Here is a 26293-nt window from a genome sequence, read left to right as displayed (position 1 = left end):
CTAGATCTGACCGGAAAATTACACTTTATTCGCTTGTATTTCGAAGGAGATCTTTTTGCATACAAATGAATACAGTGAATTTGAAGTGTATTTTATTTCTTGGATCTCAAATTCGAGTGTATTTTATTTCTTTTTGGGGTGTATTTTATTTCTTGTATTCAATATTTGAGTGTATTCATTAAATTTTTAGTGTAAAATTCAGTGTTTGGGGGTGTATTTTGTTTCTTGTATTCAGTATTTGAGTGTATTCGTTAATTTTTTAGTGTAAAATTCAATATTTTTTGCTTGTATTTTGAAGGATAGTTTTTTTGTATACAACCAATTTTAAATATAATAAAGTGAATACGGTGTAAAAGTAGCTACAAATGAATACAGTTGAGTGTAATACATTTGACTTGAATACAGCTTAGTTGAATACATCTGACTTGAACACATCGAAATCTGACTTGAATACAGCGAAATCTGACTCAGCCGAATTTTGAATACAATCTACTGTAGCGCACGAATACAATCTACTGTAGCTACGAAATGTAATTAGTAAAAGTATAGTTATGCCTAAAAAACAATCCTTGAAGCATAGTCAATTGTGTAAGTTGCCCTTTTTTTTTTTTTTTTTCCTTTTGATGATTGCCAATGCTTATTTCATCATCTCAAAAATAGGGAGCTGAATTTTGCTTTTCACATGTTTACAGCCATATCCAACTTCATTGTTTGTATGTAGTATAGTTTAGTGATAACTTTGAACCTCACTCTATTAGTTCGAGATAGATGAGGCATTCAAAAAGATGATCGCAAAGTTAGGAACCGTTTGGACATGGTTTAAAATCATGGTTTCAAAGCATGATTTCAAACCATGTTTGGACATGCAATTTGGATATCTTAAGTTGTATCTTCTCTTATAGACATAAAAACCTCACAAGTTATGAAAACTATCAAAACATTCTCAATTCTTATACAATCTTACCAAATGAGCAAGTCATAATTCATAACAAAATTAATACGCTACTAGAAGGCTTTTCTAAAAAATACAACATCAATTGATCAAACTTTAGTTCAATAAAAACGAAAATTTAACATGAATAGTAATGAGGTTGGTAGACATAAATAAAGGTAAACATAAATAAAGATTGGTGAAAGTTAATGAGGTTGGTAAATGGTTGGTAGAGTAATTGTTAAAAATATCTACCAACTTATGGATCTCTTTTCACAAAATATAAACTTATGAATCAAATTTTATATTTAAATTTTTTGAAACTATGGTTTGAAACCCCAAATCATGCCTTTTTGGATGATTTGGGGTTTGAAACCATGAGATGAAATGCATGTTCAAACGCTGGTTTCATCTCATGGTTTCAAACTATGATTTCAAACTGCATGTCCAAACGCCTACTTAAAGTGTCTCTTCAATCCTAGAAATCTTCTTTGTATGAGCTATTATTAGCCCCATACAGAATTCGATTTCCACATCCTTACATAAGCACGAATTCGATTTCCACATCCTTACATAAGCACCGTTCAACTAAGGGGACGATGAAAATTATAGGCACAAAACCTTTGAAACTTCTTTCTAAATAGGGTGCCCAAGGCTCCTTATTTTTTCGTTTTGAAGAGGTAAAAACGCAAAATGCCATGCTTATAGATATGAGATCAATGATTTAAACATAAAAGATGTCGTAACACAAAGATTTTCTAAAAAGGTCATCACATCCTGGGGTTGAAGAATAAGTATAACTTTAAAATATATATATATATATATATAGGAGATTATATAACGTTGTATTATCCATCCCAGGCAGTGGCAAGAACATGCAATTCTTTTTCTTCATTAGGCTTTTAGCCCCGAGTCGATCGATAACATTTCACTCTTAGCCCATAAGGGAAGGGCCACATATACGATTCCAATCAATAAGGTTGAAATATAATAGGGAATTTTACATAAATGACTACACTTTGGGGGTTTAAAAATTGCCATAGCTACAGTTTCAATATTTACATCGCGTAGCTACGGCTTTTCCTTCGTATTCAAAAAATGACTCGCTGTATTCATAAAATGGCCTAGTTGTATTCATGGATACAGCGAATAAAAAAATTTCAAAAATTCTTTTCACTGTATTCAAGTCATATGTATTCAACTAAGCTGTATTCATATCAAATGTATTCAACTCAGTTGTATTCATCTATAGCTACTTTTATATTGTATTCACTTTATTGTATTTAAAAATCAGTGATATTGAAACAACATAAATACAAAAAATATTGTATTCAACTTGTTGCATACAAATTTTTTTAGTGAAAAGCGCAAGTAATACACTAAAAATCAAGCAAAAATTTAAATACACACAAATAACAAAAAGAATACAATCTAAAAAATAAACAAAATTGAATACGGTGAAAATGAAGCTCGATCCCGGTGACGGTGGATCGGTCGGGAGCTCCGCAGTAGGCGGGCGAGACGGTGGTGCCACACGCGGTGACATAGAAAAAGTAACGAATGAAGAACAAACATGTAAAATCGTAGTCAAAATAAAAAAAAAATGGTTTTCTTGTGAAAAATTAAATATCTCTATAATCTTCTTTCCCAAGCTCATATCATGTCTCTATGGTCTTCTGCTTCTGTCAAACAGCCACTGCTCATCTTTTTATTCCTGAAAACAAATATCAAATTTTCCATTGTTATCTTTTTCCTTCGGATGACTTAATTTTCCGACAGATACGGCGGTGACGATGTCTTTTTTCGTTTCTCGTTAATTTTTTTTTTTTTTGGTGACGACGGAGATTTGACCAAGTTTAGATTTGAGGGGGCTAGATCGGAGGGTGGTAACGGTGATAGGATTGCGGCGAGTGGAAGCCGGCGTCGTCGTGGTGGCGGTGGTGGTCGTCTACGGCGCAAATGGTAGCCGGAGCTCGCTCGCGGAGATCCTGGGGCAAATGGTCGTAGGATGAGAGCATAAATGTTGAAGATAAAAAATTTATAAATAATTATAATAAAGTATTCCACTTTAAATATATATGTAGCTATTAATTGTATTTAACATATTAATCTTAGCTATAAGATGTAATTAATCTAAACTATAGCTACTAAATATAAATATGTACTAGAGTTAGTTATGCCACGTAGATTTCCCAATATAATATGCGTTTGTATTGTAATTGGGTAAAAAACATTTTTTGTGGCCTTGATGAGATCCTTGAGACTAAAGGTTTCAAATAGGCTAGTTGTCCTGAATTTGAGCGGGTCAAAACGGTCTAAGTTAATAATTAGTGAGTTATTGATGCTTCGGCTGAAATGGACTAAAAAGTGGGTCATATCCTAATCCGCCTAATTCTTACTGAGTTTTAATTTCTTTGCTTGTTCTTTTATAATCTTTTAGTACCTAATAAAATTATCTTTTTCTATATTATGACTATATATAACATATCAAATAAAAACAAATATCTTTTTGAAAATATTTTGACAAAATTTCTCATAACGTATCAGCCAATTTTTTGTGGGTGGAATGAGTTGGGCTGAGCTAATAAATAGACGGATCAACATTTTCATGAGCTAATTTTGCTACCCCTACTTGAGGCCATCCTAGTTACGGGCGAACATAATACCCCTACTTGAGGCCATCCTAGTTACGGGCGAACATAATAAGATAAGCTTTCGCGTGTAATAGCTCACATTATCTGTACCTAACACCATAGGGGTAGTCTTTTTTCGATGCCTTTGTAATAGCCTGTGTCTATAAAAAGAATGTGCTAAGCTCAACCCCTTTTCACTAGATGAGATTAGATATGTATTAAGCCTTTGTTTGGATGGCTGACATGCAAGAAAAATTGACTTATTAGTTATAAGTGTATTGTTAATTAATCACTCTATCCTAATTTATGTGGCATAGTTCAGATTTCGAAAGTCAAATTTCTTAATTTCAACGGTGTATTCAGAATTATAATCTTTAAGTTTTTGAAATAAAATTCATATATTTGAGAACTATATAAAAAGTACTATAAGTGACAATGAGTAACAACTCAAAATATTTAAAAGGCATATAAAATAATTACAACCAAAAGAAAAACTTGTTTAACTCTCAAAATACGAAAGGTGCCACATAAATTAGGATGAACGGAGTAATACTAGTAATTTTATAGATAATACGTATTAGGAATACATGAAAATATCGTTCATTGCAGCCTTAATGGTGCTACTACTATTAGAGGTGAACATAAATCACCGAAAATTGAATTACCAACAAGAATTTACCATCTTGGGACCGAACTTTCAAAGTTCTGTATTCGATATCTACTTTTAATTACCATTATTGAATTATCGAAATCTAACTTTGAAAATACCGAACCGAATATCAAACGCCACCCCTAACTGCTATATGCTATCATTACTTTAGGGTGCCCAGAAAAGTTGGTTTAGTAATCAATATTACTCCCTTTGTTCCACTTTATGGTCGCCATTCGGATTTCGAGAGTCAAACATATTTAGTTTGACTGTGTATTCAGACATAAAATTTTTAAAATTAAAATTTATATATTTGAAAACTAAACAAAAAGGTACTATAAGTACAACAATTGACAATTCATAATATTTAAATAGCATGTGAAAAAATTATGATCAAATAAAATGGTTTGAATTTCGGAATCCGAAAGGTGCAACAACACGGTACACAATTTACAGCTCTGAAATCAGCAGCCGTGGGAACAGTCATCACTGGCAGTTCTTAACTTGAAGGCCACCAGCAAGTAAAAACGTTGCAAAAACAGATTGAAGAGTCTGTCAAACAGCTATTAGACCATCTCAGCACCCATGGTTGGAGCTGAGAACGATCATCTACGGCACCATGACCCGAAGGCCAGGGAGGCTGTTAATCACGCTCTGGTCTAATGGTCATAATTCATCCACCAAACTTGGTTTCCTTTCTCAAATTACATTCCTCATTTTTAATTTGCATAAGAGTTGTGCCTATTGGTGGATACATGCGTTGTATTTCTGCTTTGGGGTTTTAATTTAAGCTCCACAGACCAAAATATTGGCTTTCAATGGTTTGATTAGAGTAAAATGTTAACTAATTGTGTCTTTATTTATCCAAATGCTGGGTGAGCAACTGAGAAAACACATTGATGCTACCTTTGGTATGGGTAATTTAAGGGAGCAGTGCGGCTACCGCCAGGGGAAGATCTTCATGAGTGGCTGGCTATAAATAGTAAGAACTTCATCCGTATGGATACATTCTTACAGAACTTCCATGAGAAATCTGTCCATGATATCTTTGCAAAGTCTCCATTTTATAGGTTTTTTATTTTGCTTGTGTTATTTCAATAGCCGATGCAATATCTTTATCCTTCAATTTTATATTACCTGTTGTTTCTTTTGCTTCGATAATTGTATTATTTGGTGTTGTTATTGTTGTCTTCTCAATTATTTTCAGCATGGCTTCTTCACTACTTTATCCCCTTTCCATACAGTGGCGGAGCTAGGAATTTTGTCAAGGGTGTTCGAATTCATATAATCTATATATTAAGGGTGCTCAGTATGTAACATATGTCTGTAATACGTAGTAATTGACATGTCTACACGGTATAATTTTTCAGTGAAGGGTGTTTGGTTGAACACCCTTCTTGGGGCTGTGGCTCCGCCACTGTTTCTATACTTGATTTTGTTATGCTTTACTTGAGCCAAGGATCTATCGGAAACAACATCTCTACCTTCACAAGGTAGGGGTAAGTCTGCGCACACACCATCCTCCTCCCCAAATCCCACTTGTGGGATTACATTGGGTATGTTGTTGTTGTTGTAATGCCTAGATGATGGAAAATTTGGGATAGGCTGCATATAACGTCTACGGTTGATGAGAGTGTGTATTAATTTCATCCCTTCTTTTTGTGATACTGTGTTATTCCTGTAAAGCAGCTCATCTAAGAGCAGAGCAAATATTGCAACTACAGGACACATTAGCTGAGATTAACATATATGGTGACTTCTGGTTTTATGCTTTTGAACTACTAAAGTTTTAGATATAGGTGGGCACATGCCAAGAGTTATGAATTACAAGGCCATTAGCTGCAAAGATGGATAAATTATTCTCTAGAAGTTCTGTTGAGGACTGATTTTGCTTTAGTTGTTTAAAGGCTTGTTTGTTGCCAGTGCCAAAAACAGATGATGCTAGTGAAAAGTCTAACTACTAGCCCTTGTTAACAGCTGCTTAAAGTGCCACAATCAGATCCAGTGTCCACTTGATACTGTCCTGAACATTATAATTAATCATAAATTTAGGGGATTGATAAATCTTTTGTCTTTTATTGAATACTATTAATTATATTACCTAGTGTCTTACAATTGGAACATAACTCAATAATTAACCGAGAAACTGTAGCAACTGCTACAATGAAGAAATCAAGAAAAGAGGAAAATAAGGAATTAAAAACTAAAAGAGGAATATTTCATTTCAGATGATTTTCCTGTACACTGTGCACACTATTAAATACCCAACAGGGCAGCTGTCCTACACAGTACAATTCCTAACAAAAGACGACACGTGTCCTTGTATAGCTGTATAGCCATTTGTGACTTAATTGGAAGACAACATACAAAAAGGCTAAAACATAAACTGGCTAAGAGACTAAATAATTAATGCAGCAATGACTCCCAACTGTTGCGGCTCAATCTTGACTTAACCCGACCCAAGAGTTACGAATCCTAATTTCGTAACATTCCATCCTCCTCGGCAAAAAGCTTCCATTTTTAGGTGTCAAAATTAGGAAATTGTGATTGCAAGAAGGAGTAATCTTCCCAAGTGGCTTCTTCTTTGGAGAGGTACTAGTACCTGCACGGCAGCCTTGTTACCCTTCTTTATGATGCGGCGTTCCAGAATGGCGACTGGTTCAGTGAGAATTTGGCCTTCATCGTTGCAATATGGAGGATCTTTGGAGGGAAACATATCAGTCCCTACTTTTTTCTTCAGCTGGGAAACATGAAAAACTGGGTGAATTTTTGACCCTGGAGGTAACTCCAACTCGTAAGCCACAGCCCCAATTTTTCTAATTACTTTATAGGGTCCAAAGTATTTTGCTGCGAGCTTTAAATTCTTTCGGATAGCCACTGATACTTGCCTATAAGGTTGTAATTTGAGAAATACCATGTCACCTTCTTCAAAGTTTCCGTCACTCCTCTTCTTGTCAGCAAATTGTTTCATCCGATTTTGCGCCTTTTGTAGATTATCTTGCAGGACTTTGGTCATCAGCTGCCTTTCTCTTATTAATTGATCCACACCCTCTAATTTGGTTTGGGCAACCAATTCAAAGGTTGGTTGAAGAGGGTCGTAACCATAGAGGGCTTTAAAAGGGGTCATGCCAATGGCTGAATGATGGGCTGTATTATACCAAAACTCTGCTAAGGGAATCCATGTACTCCATTCTTTGGGTTTGTGGCCAGTCATGCATCGGAGGTAAGTCTCAAGACACCTATTCAATCTTTTGGATTGCCCATCCGTTTGGGGGTGATAAGCCGTACTCAATTTCTGTTGAATTTGCAGACCCTTAAGCAATTCCTTCCAGAAGTTGCTAATAAAGACCGGGTCTCTATCAGATACTACTGAGCAAGGAGCTCCATGTAATTTAAACACATTATCCAAAAATAATTTTGCAACATCAGCAGCATCGTAAGGGTGTGATAAAGTAAGAAAATGCGCATACTTGGTGTATTTACCAATCACGACCAGTATCACATTTTTTCCATGGTATTTCGGGAGTCCCTCAATGAAATCCATGGTCACATGCTCCCAGGATTTATTTGGAATAGGCAATGGTTGCAATAGACCTGGATAAGGAACATTTTCGCCCTTGTTTCGTTGGCAAATTTCACATGCCTTAACCATTTCCTTCACTTCTGTCAACAAATTTGGCCAGTAAAACAAAGACCTTAATCTTTGTTGAGTTGGAAGAATACCTGAGTGTCCTCCCCAAGGCGTGGTATGCATCTCTTGGATTAATCTCTCCCTGAGTTGACCATGACTCCCTACCCAAACCTTCCCTTCCTTGCGTAAAATTCCATTTTGAAAAGAAACATCAGGCATTGCTGTTGGGTCGATATTGAGCTGCATAATGAGTTGTTGGGCCTCTGCATCATCTTCATAACTGTCCATAATCTCTTGAGCCCATTTGGGCTGGACTATAGAGAGTCCATGGCATGCTCCCGACAACTCTTTTTTGCGCGACAAAGCATCAGCGACCACGTTCTCAGACCCCTGCCTATATTGTATTTCATAGTCTAGGCCCATGAGTTTAGTTATTCCTTTGTGCTGCAATGAAGTTGTCACCCTTTGATCTCTAAGGAATTTGAGGCTGAAATGGTCAGTTCGTATAAGAAATTTGTTGGGCTGCAAGTAATGCTTCCATTTTTTCACCGCTATTAACGAGGCCACCAGCTTTTTTTCGTACGTGGACAGGCCCAAATGCTTTGGGCTCAAAGTTTGGCTAAGATATGCCAGGGCTCGACCATTTTGCATCAACACTGCTCCTACACCAATTCCACTTGCATCAACTTCAACAGTGAATGGCTGGGCAAAATTTGGCAACCCCAATACTGGAGCTTTAACCATTGCATTTTTAAGCTCCTCAAAAGCTTGAGAGGCTGAATCACTCCACTGGAAACCTCCCTTTTTGAGTAAAGTGGTCAATGGTTTACTGATTATTGCACAGTTCTTAATGAAACGTCTATAATAACCAGTAAGTCCCAAAAATCCCCTCAATCCCTTAATGTTAATAGGACGAGGCCAAGTCAACATAGCTTCCACCTTTGCAATATCTGTGCTTACACCATCCCCTGAAATTACATGACCAAGATATTCCACTTGCGTTTGCGCAAAATTGCACTTTGATCGTTTTGCAAACAACTGGTTGATTTTCAATAATTCAAACACCTTACGCAGATGTTCAATATGATCTTCGAGATTAACACTATAAACTAAGATATCGTCAAAGAACACGAGTACAAACTTTCTCAACAAAGGGCCAAATATTTCGTGCATGAGAGCTTGGAAGGTAGCCGGTGCATTTGTAAGCCCAAAAGGCATCACTCGAAATTCCCACAACCCATGGTGTGTTTTAAAAGCGGTCTTGTACTCATCCCCCTTCCTCATTCTAATTTGATGGTAACCGGATCGTAGATCCAGTTTTGAAAAGAATTTAGCTCCTTGAAGTTCATCCAACAAGTCCTCCACTATTGGGATCGGGTACTTGTTTTTCACCGTAACTTCATTCAATTTACGATAATCAACACAAAAACGCCATGAAGAATCCTTCTTTTTAACCAAGATCACTGGAGAGGCAAAAGCTGAAGTACTATTAGTAATGATTTGGGTTGTTAACATTTCTTTTACCATTCGCTCAATTATATTCTTCTGCTCATAAGAATATCTATAGGGTCGTTGATTCACCGATTTTGATCCAGGTATTAGTTCAATGGCATGATCACAATCCCTGCTCGGAGGCAACCCCTTGGGTTCTTGAAACAATTCATCAAATTCTTGAATCAATCTACCTATGGGCTCGGGAACTTCTCTTTCTTCTTGGACCACATTGGACATTAGTTGGGCAGACAGTACACATTGCCCCAGTTTTAACAACTTTTGAATGGATTTAATGTCTTTTGATTCCATTGGACCCTTGTCTTCATGACCCATTAATGTAATTAGTTTGTCCTTTAAGAAGAACGACGCACTGTGGTCGAGTGTGCAAGACAATTGGAGAAACTGTATTAATCCTATCCATTCCCAGAATTACATCACTGCCACCAGCCCTTAATAAGCCCAAACGAAACTTGAAAACTTCATCTCCCATGGTCCAGTTAAATTCTGGATAGCTATGAGTGCAAGGCATTATTTGTCCATTGGCCACTCTAACTTTCATCCTCCTGGAAAAAGGCACTCCTCTCAACCCCAATTGTCTGATAACTTGCGGATCTATGAAACTATGAGTAGACCCACTATCAATCAATATCATAATTTTTTGCTTCTTAACAAGGCCCACGATCCTTATAGTATTAGAGCTACTTAGGCCCATTACGACATTGATAGACACCTCTCCTTGTTCCTCGACTGCTTCCTCTTCATCAATTTCCAGATCAGCGTCTGAGGCTTCCACAAATTGTTCCTCTCCCTCCAATGCATTTAGTGCTCGATTCCTGCACTGGTGCCCTGGTGACCATTTTTCATGACAACGGAAACACAATTTCTTTTCTCGTAAGGTTTCCAGGGTGGGATTTTTGGTTAGTGATGGTTTGGGTGTGGACTGAAAGTTGGTTTTGGTTGCGGTAAATGGTGTTTAGTTTTTGGGATAAGAAGAAGGGTATGGGTTGGGACGATTTGGCTTTGGGCTATTTTGCTTGGCCGCTGCATTTAGGGATTTTTCATATAGTTTAGACATGTTATAGGCAGCAACCAACGTTTGGGGATTTGCTACCTTCACCATGGGGCCTAATTCTTCTTTTAGCCCCCCAACAAAACAGGTCACAAAATATAACTCATCGAGATGGGGTCTAACTACTTGGACCCGACATCGTAACTCTTCAAACTTTTTCTGATAGCTCACCACATCAGCCCATTGTTGTAGTCTATTAAATTCCGTAATGACATCTAAAGGACCAGTTCCATCATACCTTTCACAAATATCAAAACAAAATTGAACCCAATTAAGTCTTCCCCCACGATCAATTACATAGGAGTCAAACCAACTATCAACATCATCCTTAACACTAGCTGCTACATATGTCATTTTAGCAGCCTCCGGAACTTGGTAATAATCGAAAAAATATTCACACCTTCGTATCCAACCTCTGACATTTTTCTCATCAAAATCAGGGAACATTAGCTTGGCTTTTAGGAAACGTAGGTTGTTGGAAGAGTTCTCTGGGTGTGAAAAGAAGGTTGGTACTAACATTGGTGTATGATTGTAGTTAGGTATTTGGCCAGTGGACATTTGGTTTTGGGTAGTATAAACTGGTATTTGGGTTGTAGAGAAAGGAATATGAGAGGTATAGGTTGGTATATTGAGGTTGGGAATCTGGGTTTCTGCTGGAGGAAAGGGTAAGTAAGTGCCAAATGTCAAGGGATTTTCCATGGTCAGTGGGTGTGAGGATCTAACAGGACCACTAGGCACTGATGAACTGGTGAAAGGTCTGGATGACGAAATAGAAACTAGAATAGTGGAGTTAATGATGGAACTATACGAGTGAGAGAAATAAGGGTTCATGGGGGCAAAAGAGAAACTCTCATTGGGATGGGTAGAAGAACCATATCTAGTGATAGTAGGGTTTGAAGGCGCTAAGAGAAGACCTCGACTTACATTTGATGCTATCGTAAATGCTGGGTAGATAGGTGTTGACGGAGCTGGAATCGACCTATTAGCTCCATTAACAGAGGACTGCCCTGTTTCGCCATAAGAAGAGCCTCCGTGAGCTTCTGCCAGATACGAACGCCCAGGTGTGCGTGATTCATCTCTTCGTTGGATATCCAGCACAAGGTTTTCCATCCTCTGAGTGGATTCAATTATGCTGCCCTTCCCTTGTTCAAGAGAAAGCGAGGACTTTCTTTTAGCTACCGGCCATAGCTGTATAGCCATTTGTGACTTAATTGAAAGACAACATACGAAAAGGCTAAAACATAAACTGGCTAAGAGACTAAATAATTAATGCAGCAATGACTCCAACTGTTGCGGCCCAATCTTGACTTAACCCGACCCAAGAGTTACGAATCCTAATTTCGTAACAGAAACCTAATTGAAAATAATTAATTAGAGAATTTAAGGAAGTTCTTCTCTGAAGACCATGAACATTCTAAATAGTTTCTTGCTGACTCTTCTGCTTCCAGCATTAGGTCTTGTTGTACTTGTAAGGAATACTTGAGATGTATAACAGGATTGTAAATGGAAAGACCTAACGAAACAGACTCTGTACTTCGAACCAGAACTATCTAAAGGTTTAGATGGTAAATTAAGTGGATGAGGTGGATGGAGAACATCTCTTATGAGTAGCCCATTCGGTTCAGCTTCTTGGAGAGAAGTTATGAAGTGTTGGGGGGACACTTGAGAAACACCAAAATTTAGTAAAGATTCCGAAGAAGAGGAGGACCAATATAGCTTGCGTCTAGGAAACCGTGGGTGGGAACTAGGACACGGGATGTAGACGGGTATAAATTGTGGTACTCAATTGTGGTACTCAGGACTCTCGAGAGGTAGAAATGGAGTAGGAATTTCAGTTGATAGGGAGCTTCAGGGGCAAGTGGTAGAGGTTAGAAGGGTGAAAGACAGGATGATGGTTATTAAGTTAGTTGTTGGAGGGCTTACTCTTACCATAATTAGTGCTTACGCATCACAAGCGGGCTTGAACGAGGAGGTCAAGGAGCCCTTTAGGAGGGTTTGGATGAGGTATCTCTCACATCGAGAAGCTAGTCGTAGGAGGAGATTTCAATGGCCACATCGGGACAACTTCGAGGGGCTATGATGGCAGTTTTGGTTTTGGAGGTAGAAACGATGGACGAGTTTCACTTTTAGATTTTTCCAAAGCTTTTGACTTGGTGATATCTAACTCGGTTTTTCAGAAAAAAGAGGAGCACTTGGTCATCCTTCGTAGTACGGTGGCTTGGACTCAAATCAATTACCTACTCCTTAGGAAGAGCGATATATAGAGGTTTATCTAAGGACTACAAGGTTATCCCGAGTGAGCATCTTACAATCTAGCATAAGCTCTTGGTAATGGATCTAGAGGTTAAAGGAAGAGGAAGACGAAGACGAGGGATTTAAACCATTCAAAGATTAAGTGGGGGAGCGGGAGGGGGGCTTGATTAATAATAAAGTTCAGGAGTTGGGAAGAAGTTGATAGCTATGGCGACTGGAGAGATTAGTTGGGATGCAGATAATAGGTGGACTAGGACAACAAATTTTATTATGAAAGCAGCAGGGGTCTCGAAAGGTAAGTATGGTAGACATAGAGGGGCTTGGTGGTGGAATGGAGGTGTCCAAGGGGAAGTGGAAGCCAAGAAGGTTTCTTACATAACGTTAGTAGAGAGCAAGGATGAGGAGGAAAAGAGGACGAATAGGGAAAGGTATAAGCCTGCGAAGAAGGAAGTGAGGATAGTGGTTACAACGGCTAAAACGACATCTTTTAAATGCCTATTTAAAGAACTGAAGGATAAAGGTGGGAAGACGAGAGAGGGGAAACTTGTGACCTAGACCAAGTGAGATGCATTAAAGACGAGGATGAAAAAGTATTGGTGAAAGAGACACACCTTAAGCGAAGATGACAAGTATATTTCCATAAACTCTTTGAATGCAGAGGAGGACAAGAATATTGTGTTGGGCTTAGAACACTCTCAGATCCATTAAGATTTTAGGTATTGTAGGTGTATAAAGTTTGAGGAGGTTAAGGGGGTAATTCATAAAATGAAAGGGGAGAGAACGACCGGGCTAGTCGAGATACCTATGAATTTTTGGAATAGCGTAGGCAAAGTAGGTATGGAATGACTAACTGGGTTATTTAATGTCATTTTTGGAACGGCTAAAATGCCAGAAGAATGGAGGTGAAGTGCAATGATCTCGTTGTACAAGAACAAGGGTGATATTCAAAAGTGCAATAACTGTAAGGGTATTATACTACTAAGCCATGCTATGAAAGTTTGGAGAGGGTGGTAGAGATGAGGATGAGGAGGGATGTGTCTATTCCCCCAGAACCAATTCAGATTCATGTCGGGGCGATCAATTACGGAAGTCATCCATCTTATAAGGAGATTGTTGGAGCAGTACAGGGATAGAAAAAGAAACTTACATATAGTGTTCTTAGAGAAGGCATACGACAAAGTCCTAGGGAGGTTTTATGGAGATACTTGGAGGCTAAAAGTGTACCTGTGACATACAAAGCGATTAAGAACATGTACGTCGGAGTCAAAACCCGATTGAGAATTGTGGGGAATACCTGGAACATTTCCCAGTCGAGATGGGTTACACCAGGAATCAGTTTTTAGCCTATTTTTATTTGCCTTGGTGATAGATGAATTCACATGACATATTCAATGGGAGGTACCATGGTGTATGTTATTTGCTAATGCCATAGTATTGATTGAAGAGATACGTGGCGGAGTTAAAGATAGACTGGGGGTTTGCAGACAGACCTAGAGTATAAAGGTTTCCGGTTGAGCAGGACTTAGACAGAGTACATGGAGTGCACGTGCAGTGACTCACCGCATGAGGCGGATGTGGAAGTGAGGATTGCTACACATGCCATCTCCAAGAGAGGAAGCTTAAAGTATCTTGAGTCAATAATCCAAGGAAATGGGGAGGTTGACAATGATATCACACATTGTATTGGAGTGGGCTGGATGAAATAGAGGCTCGCATCTAGTGTCCTATGTGATAAGCATGTGCAATCGAGACTTAAAGGTAAGTTTTATAGAGTGGTCGTTAGACTGACTACGTTGTATGGGGTAGAGTGTTGGCTAGTAAAAAATTCACACGTTCAGAAGATGAATATACCTGAGATGATGATGCTTAGATGGATGTGCGGGCACACTAGGGGAGATAAGATTAGGAACTAAGATCTACGGGGCAAGGTGGTGTGGCCCAGTGGTGGACAAGATGCGAGAAGCGACACTGAGATGATCGGGCTTGTAAAGAGGAGGAGCACATATGTCCTAGGTAGGAGGTGCAAAAGGTTGGCAGTGATAGGTTTAAGGAGAGGTAGAAGCAAACGAGGAAGAGTTGGGGATAGGTGATTAGACATGACATGACACATCTCCAGCTCTTCGAGGACAAGACCCTAGATAGGAAAGCATGGAGGTCGAAGATTATGGTAGATGGGTAGTAGGTAGTCGAGCGATTTCTCTCTTTCCTGAGAGAGAGCATGGTTCTACTTATCAGTATCATTATTATTATTTTACTCTTATCCCTTTCATCCTTGTATTACTACTGTTGTTTCTTTTACTTGGGTTATCTATACTACTTCTTATGTCAGTACTTTCCTTCCTACAGTATTTTCAGCATAGCTTTTTTACTCTTGTATTTGTCAAACCTGTTTTTGTAATCGCTTTTCTTGAGCGGAGGGTGTACCGAAAACAACTTCTCTATCTCTCACAAGATAAGGTTAAGGTCTGCGTACACCCGCCCTCCCCATACCACACTTATGGGATTATACCGGGTATGTTGTAAATGGTGTTGTAGTGTCTTACAATTTGGGTGAAACATGAGAAGAAGCTGTTAGTGGAAAATAAAATGGCAGATGAGGGTAATTTTGCCAAGCACTTGAAGACATTCACATTGAAGAAGTTGGATTATGGAAACATTGATCAGGTTTCTGCCATTTTACTGATTACTTTAGGACTGCGAATGAGTGTTTATCTGAACCTTCAGTTTTTTGACTGTTTGATTTCTTTTTGTTTTGGGGATTTTGAGTGTATGGAATTGGCTTGAAGAGAATTGTGTTTGGGATTCTATGCAAAAATGATTTTGTTATGTTTTAATTAATTGTTGTACTATATGTTATCTTGCTTATCCACATTCAAGACAATGCTTTATATGTTAAATGATATTAAAAATAGTATATGGTACTCTGTTGCCCACATTTTAGTGCTTTTGCTCCTCAAAGGAGTTCATTTATCTAACTAGCTTTAGTACCTTATTGTTTTGGTTTTCTAATTCTGTACACACAGGCTCAAACATCTGATGCCTCGTTGTTTCTGATTTTAGACAGATCCTACAAGCTATAAAAGACACCATTTTTACTGCAAAAGCAGAGACGCAATGCATGCCAAAATAATCAATCATTAGAAGTCTAATTTACTGACTCAATTTTAATTACATGCCTTCTACGCCTGACGTGATCTAACCTTTAAAGTAATTAAATTTGAGTGGCATCAAAATGATGTCATTAAGAAATGATGTGTGTTTGATATGAAGGAAGTCATTTTGTGTGGAAAAGTCGTGGACAACACCCACTTCCGATGAACACACTAAAGAGCATAGCTGTCTAAATGTTTTCAATATAGGGCCTGCTTTAAGCTTACCATCTATTAATATGTTGAGATTTATTAAACTTCTGTTGTTATTTAGTTATTGATTGGCTAATGAAGTTAATTATGATTTATGCTATGGGTTCGCTCTATTCAGGAGTTGGATGAGTAGAAGTGACAGAAAAATAAAAGAAGGCAAATGATAGTATTGAAAAGAGCAACTGAAGAACAAATTTTGTTAGTTATGTGAGGCACAATGTAAAATGTCGGATCATTAATCTGATGGAATACAACAAAATCAAATGATTGTACAGAAAGATGCTTTTCTGGTTTCCCACTCCAAACAAACCAATTATACTACTTCAATTTAATACTCGATATATAGTGTCGGACAATAACATGGAGTTAAATTAATATCTGGGGGATGTGTACGAACAATGAATACTAATGCAGTTAATAGTAATCCAAATTGGAAATTATTGTTTTATGTAAAATGATTAGATCAAAAGTAATATTCCTATCCTGTTTCTTTTTTTTTTTTTTTTTTTTGGAAAAAACATCAATTATTGAGTGTGGATGCAAGTGACTGGTCAAACTTGAATTAATTTAAAATACAAGAGTAGTTAAATGACAGCTGGAAACATATTAAAAAATACTTACTCTGTACCAAACTTATTTCTGGCAGCAATTAGCAGCCAACTTTGATTTAACTTTCTTCCATGTGTCTTTTTTAACAAGAGGAAATAGCAGACAGGACAGCGACCTTATAAGCCTGGTGCATGTATTGCTGTAACTTGATAAGAGTAAAATACCCAAAATCCTGAAGATGGTTGATGCTTTTGTGTCATTTGCAGTTCAAAAACTTGGGGATTTCCTCATACAGGAAGTTAACCTGCATTTAAGTCTGAGAGAGGATGTGCAGTGGCTGCGAAATGAGCTGCTCTTCATGCAATCTTTCCTCAAACATGCAGAAGAAAAGCAAAGTGAAGATCAAAGAGTCCAACAATGGGTGTTTGAAATCAACTCTGTTGCTAATGACGCTGTCGCTATACTGGAGAATTTCAGCTTCGAGGCTGGTGAAGGTGATGACGATGGATTTGCTAGTCGTTTGAAGGCCTGCGCTTGCATTTGTAGGAAGGAGACCAAATTCTACAAAGTCTCCAAGGAGATCCAATCACTCAAGCGACGAATCATGGATATCTCTCGCAAACGAGAGACTTATGGTATTAGAAATATCGATAATATTGCAGAAGAAGGGCCAAGTAATCGGCCAAACAATCGATCTGCCATGGTTAGAACACTGAGGAAGACTACCTCCTATGTGGATGATCAGGATCAGATTTTTGTTGGCTTTCAGGATGTTGTAGAAAGATTGCTAGCTGAACTTCTCAAAGCCGAGCCTCGTCAAAGCGTCATCTCCATTTATGGTATGGGCGGACTAGGCAAGACCACACTCGCGAGAAACCTCTACTATAGTCCTAATGTGGTCTCTAGCTTCCCAACGCGCGCTTGGATATGTGTTTCTCAAGAGTACAATACCATGGATCTTCTTAGTAGTATCATAAAATCTATCCAGGGACGCACCAAGGAGAATCTAGATTTGTTGGAAAAGATGACCGAGACAGATCTAGAAAGTTACCTTCGTGATCTATTAAAAGAACGCAAGTACCTTGTGGTGGTTGATGATGTATGGCAGAGAGAAGCTTGGGAAAGTTTGAAAAGGGCATTACCAGATAACAAGAATGGTAGCAGAGTTATTATTACCACGCGCAAAGAGGATGTTGCCGAAAGAGCAGATAACAAAGGGTTTGTCCATAAACTCCGTTACCTTAACCAAGAAGAGAGTCGGGACCTCTTTTGCAGGAAACTGCTTGATGTTCGGGCAATGGTCTCAACAATGGAGAGGCTAGCTAAGGATATGGTGGACAAGTGTGCAGGCTTACCTCTTTTAATTGTTGTATTAAGCGGACTACTTTCGCATAAAAGGGGGCTAGAAGAATGGCAAAAGGTGAAGGACCACCTTTGGCAGAACATTATGACTCTATTGAAATCTCCTGCATACTATCATTGAGCTGCTATGATTTGCCAACTGTGCTCAAGCAGTGTTTTCTTTACTTGGGTATTTTCCCAGAAGACCGTGTGATCTATGCTGAAAACATAATGTGGTTGTGGATGGCCGAGGGTTTCATACCAAGAGGAGAAGAAAGAATGGAGGATGTCGCTGAAGGCTTCTTGAATGAGCTGACAAGACGAAGCTTGGTTCAAGTGGCACATACATATTGGGAAAAAATTGTTAGATGTAGGATTCATGATCTACTTCGGGATCTTGCCGTACGGAAGACATTGGAAGTAAAATTCTTTGACATTTATAATCCAAGAAAGCACTCCATGTCTTCCTCATGTCTCAGACATGCCATTCATGGTCAAGCACAAAGGTACCTCTCACTTGATCTTTCTAACTTGAGGTTGAGGTCAATTATGTTCTTCGATCCAGATTTTTGTAAGATAAGTCTTATAAAGTTCCATGATGAGTTCCAACGTATATATGTACTTGGAGATTCGTGTTGGCACTACATCTAAATTAACTGATGCCATAGGAAGTTTGTACCACCTTAAGTTCTTAACCTTGAGAGGTATTCATGATCTTCCCTCCTCCATTGGCAACCTCAAGAATTTACTGACACTTCATGTCAATGACTCATGCCAACTACCCCCGAGACATCTGATCTAATAAATCTAAGACATTTAGTAGCTCCGTCTACAAAACCTCTGAAACGTATAAGCAAACTCACAAGTCTTCAAGTTCTTAAAGACATCTTGTGATCAATGGGAAGATGTTGACCCAGTTGATTTAGTCAGTCTTCGAGAATTAAGCATGGATTATATTAAGAACTCTTACTCCGTTAATAACATTAGCAGCTTGAAAAACCTTACCACTCTCAGATTGCGTTGTAAAGCTGATCAATCATTCCCAGCCCTTGAATATCTTAGTTCTTGTCAAAAGCTCCAGAAATTGTGGTTACATGGGAGAATAGAGAAACTGCCTCTGTTGGACCCGTTTCCAAGTTCCATCACAATGATGGCCCTTCGGTATTCAAAACTCATGGAAGATCTGATGCCTACTTTGGGAAAGTTGCCAAACCTAAGGAATCTCGAATTAGTAGCAGCTTACAAAGGAAAAGAAATTACCTGCAATGGTAACATCTTTTGTCAATTGGAGTTCCTTTGTCTTGATACGCTTCAGAACCTAGAAAGATGGCATTTAGCCAGAAGGGCCATGCCTCTGATTAAAGGTCTTGAAATCCATCGCTGTCCAAGACTAAAGGAGATTCCCGAGAGAATGAAAGACGTGAAGAGGTTGAAGATAACTCGTATTCCTTTTCTTTCAGAATCATACAGGTAAATCTCAATCCCAATCCCCATTGACCATTTCTTTAATTCCTTTTAGTCACTCTTTTGTTTTTTTTTTTTGGTGATAAGGTAAGGTTTATTATTAAGGTACCAAGATGGTACTAAAAGGATACAAAAGACCTGCAGGGGATGGACATGCAGTATATTACATCTTTCTTCCAAGTTAGAAAATCCATATAATTGCTAAGACTATCCACCATACAACATTTACTCCAGAAATATAAATTTTGGAGGCATTTATCCTTGATTCTGGAGATATGATTCTTCTGATTTTCAAAACATATTTTGTTTCTCTCTAGCCAAATAGTCCAGAATATAAATATAGGTATGGTTCTCCGGATCTGCTTTAAAGCTCTAGGTATTCTCTGGTATTGCCAGCAGTCTATAAAATTCTCACCTTCAGTGGCATTACCCAATAGATTACACGGATATTGAAGAATAGGTCCCAGCATTGTCTAGTTACTTTGTAGTGAAGGAGGAGGCGATCTACTGTTTCTTGATCATTCTCACATAAATAGCATCTATTGCACAATAGGAATCTTCTCTTTTGCAAGTTGTTTTGTGTTAAGCAAGCACCCCGAGAGGCGATCCATCCAAAACATGTTTCCTTGATAGGTGGCTTAGTCTTCCAAATTGACTTCCAAGGCCAGTTATCATCCCATTGATTAGCTTGCTTCATTAGTAAATCATAGCAGTTTAACCTCTCGTCTTTACTTGCTGCCAACTGAGTGAATCCTTCTTGTTCTGAGTAATTCGGAACGGTTCTAGCATCTGAAGTAAGTTACAAAAGTCGTCTATTTCCCAGTCATTCAAATTTCTCCTGAAGCTTAAATGCCATTCAAATTACTGATATTCTTATAAAAATCGGATGGAGAAAAGTAGTCGAAAGATGATTTTATTCATTCAGCAGCCAAGCATTAAATACACCAGAGAATAACAACCTAAAGCTAAAGTTAAGGAAACTAACTGCTAGCTATACTCCTAAACAGTAGGAGGAGCCTTAATCAAATATTTAAAAGCAGTAACTAATGCTAAAGATTATCTTATTCAAATATTTAAAAGCAGTAACTGATGCTAAAGATGAGAAGAGAAGATAGTGATTCTAAATAAGTCTGTTCTGGTTTTTTCAGCACCAAATTATATCTGATATTCATGTTCGGATAAGGGAACCAATACATCCAAATGTGATGTACTATTCACATTCTCCATGGAACGATGAACTTGATGGTAGTGTTTGTTTTGCAGAAAAGATTTATTTTCAAGAATAAGAAATCTCAGCAGTTTTGAATCTCAACTCAATACTTAAAGACTTAACCTCCTTTCTCATTTCTATACTATTGTATCGAAGATTGTCGAAGGTACTGAATATCCATAGTAATATCAGAGTCGCATATTCCAAAATTACAAAATGATCCTCTTGAAAAACCACCTGCTCTGATATAAGTTACTTGGTATTAGCACTGTTATTCAGCGGAGGAAGTCATTGTTGCCGTTATATTTGGATGTTTGCTTTTACTGCCTCATTAAACTTACAATGATAATCGCTGAATTATATTAAGCACAGTTTAGTTAAATGCTGACCTTTATTTGTCTCAATTTCTACAGCTGTTGACATTTCCAACCAAGTGAATATATTGTATGGCACCCTCACTAAGTTCTGCACTCCATCAAGCTGTCCAACGATGTTGGCAGGACCAAAGTACGTCTCTCAATCTTTCCCTTTCTCTCTTATACTACTTGTTAAAGTACATATGTTGACATAATAAATACCTTTGATGTATGAGGTCTCATTGACGCTAAAATATTCAAGGAGAAGACCTTTAGCACCAGTTGCATCTTGTGTTCTTTATCGGCTAAACCAAGCAGCTCTGAAGGCTGCAGAGAATGTGCTTCTGGGAGAAGTTAAAAATTTTATCGATCCCATTGATGGATTTTTAGTCATCAACAGACTTCATGGATCAGTCTTCCTTTTAATTACAATATCCAGCATAGTTGTTCCTTCCTCTTGAACATATCAGAAAAAGCTAACAAGCAGATTGAACCTCCTTGGCAGAACAATAAATTCCTACTATGATAGAGCCCGGGAGATGAATGATTAATAAGGTAATAGCCTGAAACTTTTCTCATACATTAGCTTCACACATATAGGCACTACCCTTTCTTGTGTAAATGGAGGATTTTATTACTTGTGAAATTCAATACACGCAACTACATTGAATGGTTAAAAGGAAAGAGAAGAATTCGAAGCTAAAACTCCATTAACAAGCTTCAAACTCCTGTTGAATCCCTGAAAGAATTAGGAGGAAGAAGAGATGAGAAGAGATCGAGAGAGAGAGAGAGTCGAACAATGAGAAGATATTTTGGGTGGTTAGGAATTTACCAGATTTCGCATAACTCTCTCAGCCAGCTCCATGTGTGTATATGTGAGAGTGAATTGGCACTTAAAACTCACGTGCTTACCATGTGCCACCAATTATTTTTGGGTTCCTGACATTTTGATTCTTAACCAGGTCATGCAACATTATGTCTACTTAGAAGATATAATTTTAGGGGTGAGAGAAGATGTTTCATTTTTTTTGGTCCACATTGAAAAGTCATATTTCAATGAAATAGAGGTAGTTCCCATTTCTTTAGTTGCAGACCGAAACAAAGCCTCAGATCCTATATGGTCTTGTAGCAGTTTTAACATGGTATCAGAGCGGGTAGAGATCTTAAAATTCTCACCTCACTATGCCACCAAAGATAAAATATTTTTACGTGATTGGCCCAAGAACAGAAATCAAGCCTAAGAAGAGTCTTCTTGTCCTTTCTCTAACAGCTATGAAGAAATACAGAGAAGTTGGATTGTCTTGCCCAACCTATGCTACTAGAGGGCACCCACCTAGAGATGCGTTTAGGATGACAAGAGGTCTAATGAAGGGAACTGTTTAATCCAGTTAATGCCTATTTTTGTGCCTTTCTGATTCCAGCTCAGCAAATACTCTCTCACAGCTCTTCGTGTAGATACCACAAAGAAAACACTTATAACCTAACCCTCAGGGGTTGGCCTGGTGGCAATTGACTTGAGCCTTGGGGTGCTCCCTTTCAAGGTCTCAAGTTCGAAACCCGCTGGGTGCAAACAATTTCGAGGGCCATCGGACTGGGAAACCCTGAATTACCCGTGGTGCACTTGCGGGAAACTTCTTGCCGAGGGCCTGTGCACCCCCGGGATTAGTCGGGGCTCAAAGAGACTCGGACACCCGGTGCTTAATCAAAAAAAAAAAAAACACTTATAACCTAGGAGCAGCTGCTATGAAGGCACTATTGTGTGTTTAAACAAATCACGTCATCGTGGTTGGGCAGAGGACATAGCTGTTACTGACCTAGTGATCTTTTTAAGTATTTGTGTCAATTCATTATGGCTTTTTTTTACAGTTGAAATTACATTATTTCCATGGTTTGCTGGTCAATCATTGGTTTGGATAATCTATACCAACTGGATTTTTAGGCTGGCGTTTGAGCGGCGGGAAACTGAGAAAATTATTTGTCAGTGTTTAATCAATCATTAGCCGCATATCCCCGGATATAACACAAAGAACTTGTCTCAAACTTGATGTTCAGTTTGTCTCTGTGAATCAACTCGTTTAAAGTATTATATGTTGAAGCATCAATGAAAATTAAAAAGTTCCATTTTTAACTCTTGAGTCCTCTGTTGGTGCATCGAGCATGTAAAAATGTGTAACGAGTTTGTAAGATACCCCTGTTTGAATTTACTGGAAATTGTAATGAAGTCTATGCTTGTTGTGGAATGACCGCGCATTTTTCAACACTACGTTTGACAGGTATGAGTACCGACGGGTTGATGGAGTGAATACATAGAAACCTATAGAATTTTCTGGTCCAAAGTACGTGGAAATTTAATGGACTGGATAGAGACTCAGCTAGATGAGGAATCAGTCTTTCCTCAAAAGTGGGGTAAGTGGCGTTTCTTTGTGTTGTGCATAATTGTCTTCTTTGATCAAAGTGTATTTATGTGATACCAATGGTATTCTACAGGTGCTCCCTTTCCCCATAACTTTCAGGTTGTTGTGAAAATATTTAAGTGATTATTTCGTGTATATGCCCATATCTACCATTCACATTTCCAAATGATTGTCAGTCTAAAGGAAGAAGCTCATCTGAATACCTGCCTTAAGCATTTTGTTCTCTTCACATGGGTGAGTAGCTCATTTCATGTTGTTGATTTGATGCATTGTCATAAGTTATTAGTTCGTCATGTGTACCTCACAAGTACAATGAGGTTGAAAGATACTAAAATTCCGGAACAAGCTGCTAATTTGATTTTGCTTTGATGCAGGAGTTCTGCTTGATAGACGAGACAGAGCTTGCACCTCTCAATGAGCTTGTTGAGTCTATTCTGCAGTTCCTAGTGCCATGGCGTCCTTCAGAACATACATATTATGATGGATGTAGGACAGGGAAACCCAAAATAGTGTTGGAACCTGTTCCTGAAGTTTCCCCTTTTTTAGAAACTTTCATGGATTGAATTTGAATTGTTGCATCTTATGAAAATTTCGCTCTCTCATCGAGTAACCATTTCTCGAGCCTGTTTTCTGTAGTTTACCTATTACTAGTGAGTATAAGGGGCAGGGGCACTGTTCAATAGATAGGAGTGCCACATGCACTAAGAACGACTATGTGGAATTATTTGTATCTTCTTTTTTCCTTTCATGTTTGTCATTTGCGTCTCCACATAATTTTTTTATTTTTTTTAATTTTTTATCACACATAACCAATCAATCATTTGGTATGCGGAAACTGGCAGCTCCAATCTCCCTTGCCAAAAATATACGTATGTAAACATTAGAACTCGACCATTTCAGGTTCTGTATATATGTCACCTGTTCCAAGGAGAGGGAGAAGGTTTGTTCCAATGGAATGAATGTTTTTGGTTAGGGGCGGAGCAAGTCCTTCGGGCGTGGGTTCAGTCTAATCCAGTAGCTTTGGTGCGAACCATATATTTGTATTGAACTTTTTGTCAATAGGTACAAATTATTAATTTAGAACCCAGTAATTTTAAAGAATTATCCAGGGGCTCTACCTCTGTTTTTGGTAATTAATTCAGATGCTCTTCAAGCCATATTAACAACACCGCCCATAATGTCCTCTGCAAGCTGAACTAAAAACTTAAGCAACTGCCTCAGCCACTGAGGTTAACATACTAACTTGTGGCATGGGGAGTTTGCAGGTTACCACTGTGTTCCCAGATGGTACTAACTTGTGGCCAAGCTTTTGAGTAGGTCATCCCTTCTTGGGGTTGAAGTTGAAGAATGAGCAGCTCTAAAAAGGAAAATGCAAGCAGAAGGAGAGTAACAACGTCGTTGTATTATCCATCTAAAGCGGTAGAAGGCACATGCAATTTTTTTCTGGGAAAGAACGTAGATGCACCCTGAAAACAAAATAATTACCCGACCATACCCCCTGTCCCCCTTACTTTTATGCCCCCAAAATTATGATACCAACATGGTATCACCCTGTCTCTTATATACCATGATGGTATCACACTTTTTTCGTTTCTTCAAAAACCCTCATCAGCCCTCTATGAAACACATGATATATATAATATACTGACAAGGTATCATAGAGGATCATGTTCATTTATTCAAAAAACACATTTTTCTCGAAAAAACCTCTATGATATCATCATCCTATATACATATAGTGAAATAATATCATGGAGGACTGCTTTAATCATTCAATGAGACACTCCTCAATCTTCCATGATACCATGATGATATATACCATATACTGAGACGGTATCATGGAGGTCTGCTTCAGTCCTTCAATAAAACGCTCTCTTAGTCCTCCATGATGCCATTATGGTATATGCATATATTGAGATGGTATCATGGAGGACTGTTTCAGTCCTTCCCTTAGTCTTTTATGATATCATCACAGTGTATAAATACCCTGAGATCTTTATCATGGAGAACGGTTTTGGGCGAGGGCGTACTCGACTAAATACTTTCAATTGACCGGGTAAAAATGAAATTAGTTTAGGAGGGGGCATGGACGAGTAAATATTTTGCATTTTAGGGGTATTTTGTATTGTTTTTCCTGTTTTTTCTTCATTAGGGCTTTTAGCCTCGGGTCGATCGATGGTATGTCACTCCTAGCAATCCAACCAATAAGGTCGTTTGGTAGGAGGAATAAGTTATCTCATATAGAGGGCGGGATAAGTCTCATCTATATGGGATAACTAATCCCACCTTTTATCCCATATAGATGGGATTGGGTGGGATACCAAAGGAGTTATCCCACCAACCAAACATGGGATAATTCCAATCCCATGAGACTAATAATTCCATCCCATCTTATCTCTCCTACCAAACGAGGGGTCATTTACACAAATGCCCTTATTCGGGGGTGGTTTTAAATTTTTGTCCCTCAAATTGCTGGTCTTTAATTTTTGCCCTTCGGCACTTTAAGTGGCTGAAAATACCCCTGAAATTCTGGGTTCGAACCCCATTAGAGTATAAAAAATTTCACAAGACAGAATTTCGCAGCAAATTAGGCCTTAAGGCCTAATTTCTGTAAAATCCCAGCAGAGTGAAAAAAAAAAATTATAAGGCAAGTTATGCCTTAAGGCATAACTTTACCCCCTTATACGGCCTAACTTGGAACTACATCATAACTTAGGAGCCCTTTGGACATGATTTGAAACCATGAGATGAAATCATGTTTGGACATGCAATTTGGATTCCTTAAGTTGTATTTTTTCTTATAGACATAAAAACCTCACAAGTTATGAAAACTTTCAAAACTTTCCCAATTCTTATACAATCTTACCAAATGAGCAAGTCATAGTTCATAACAAAATTAATACGCTACTAAAAGGCCTTTCTAAAAAATACATCACT

General features: G+C 38.2%; 1 protein-coding gene and 1 non-coding gene across 2 annotated transcripts; one reads left to right on the top strand and one right to left on the bottom strand.

The window, feature by feature from the left end:
• Positions 1-4762: 4762 nt before the first annotated feature.
• Positions 4763-4972, bottom strand: LOC132069113 (small nucleolar RNA U3). Its single transcript, XR_009417679.1, has one exon. It is a non-coding gene; the product is annotated as a small nucleolar RNA U3 (small nucleolar RNA).
• Positions 4973-16275: 11303 nt separating this feature from the next.
• LOC132068760 (disease resistance protein RPP13-like) lies at positions 16276-24113 on the top strand. Its single transcript, XM_059462454.1, is given in 5 exon segments — positions 16276-18016; positions 18019-18418; positions 21000-21093; positions 23216-23348; positions 23731-24113. Coding segments are annotated over 3 exon segments (1614 nt in total). The 5' UTR covers positions 16276-16809; the 3' UTR covers positions 21007-21093; positions 23216-23348; positions 23731-24113.
• The last annotated feature ends 2180 nt before the right edge of the window (positions 24114-26293 follow it).

Source organism: Lycium ferocissimum, chromosome 8 (genome assembly GCF_029784015.1).
Source record: "Lycium ferocissimum isolate CSIRO_LF1 chromosome 8, AGI_CSIRO_Lferr_CH_V1, whole genome shotgun sequence".
Lineage (NCBI taxonomy): Eukaryota > Viridiplantae > Streptophyta > Magnoliopsida > Solanales > Solanaceae > Lycium > Lycium ferocissimum.
This window is presented reverse-complemented; position numbering and strand designations above follow the sequence as displayed.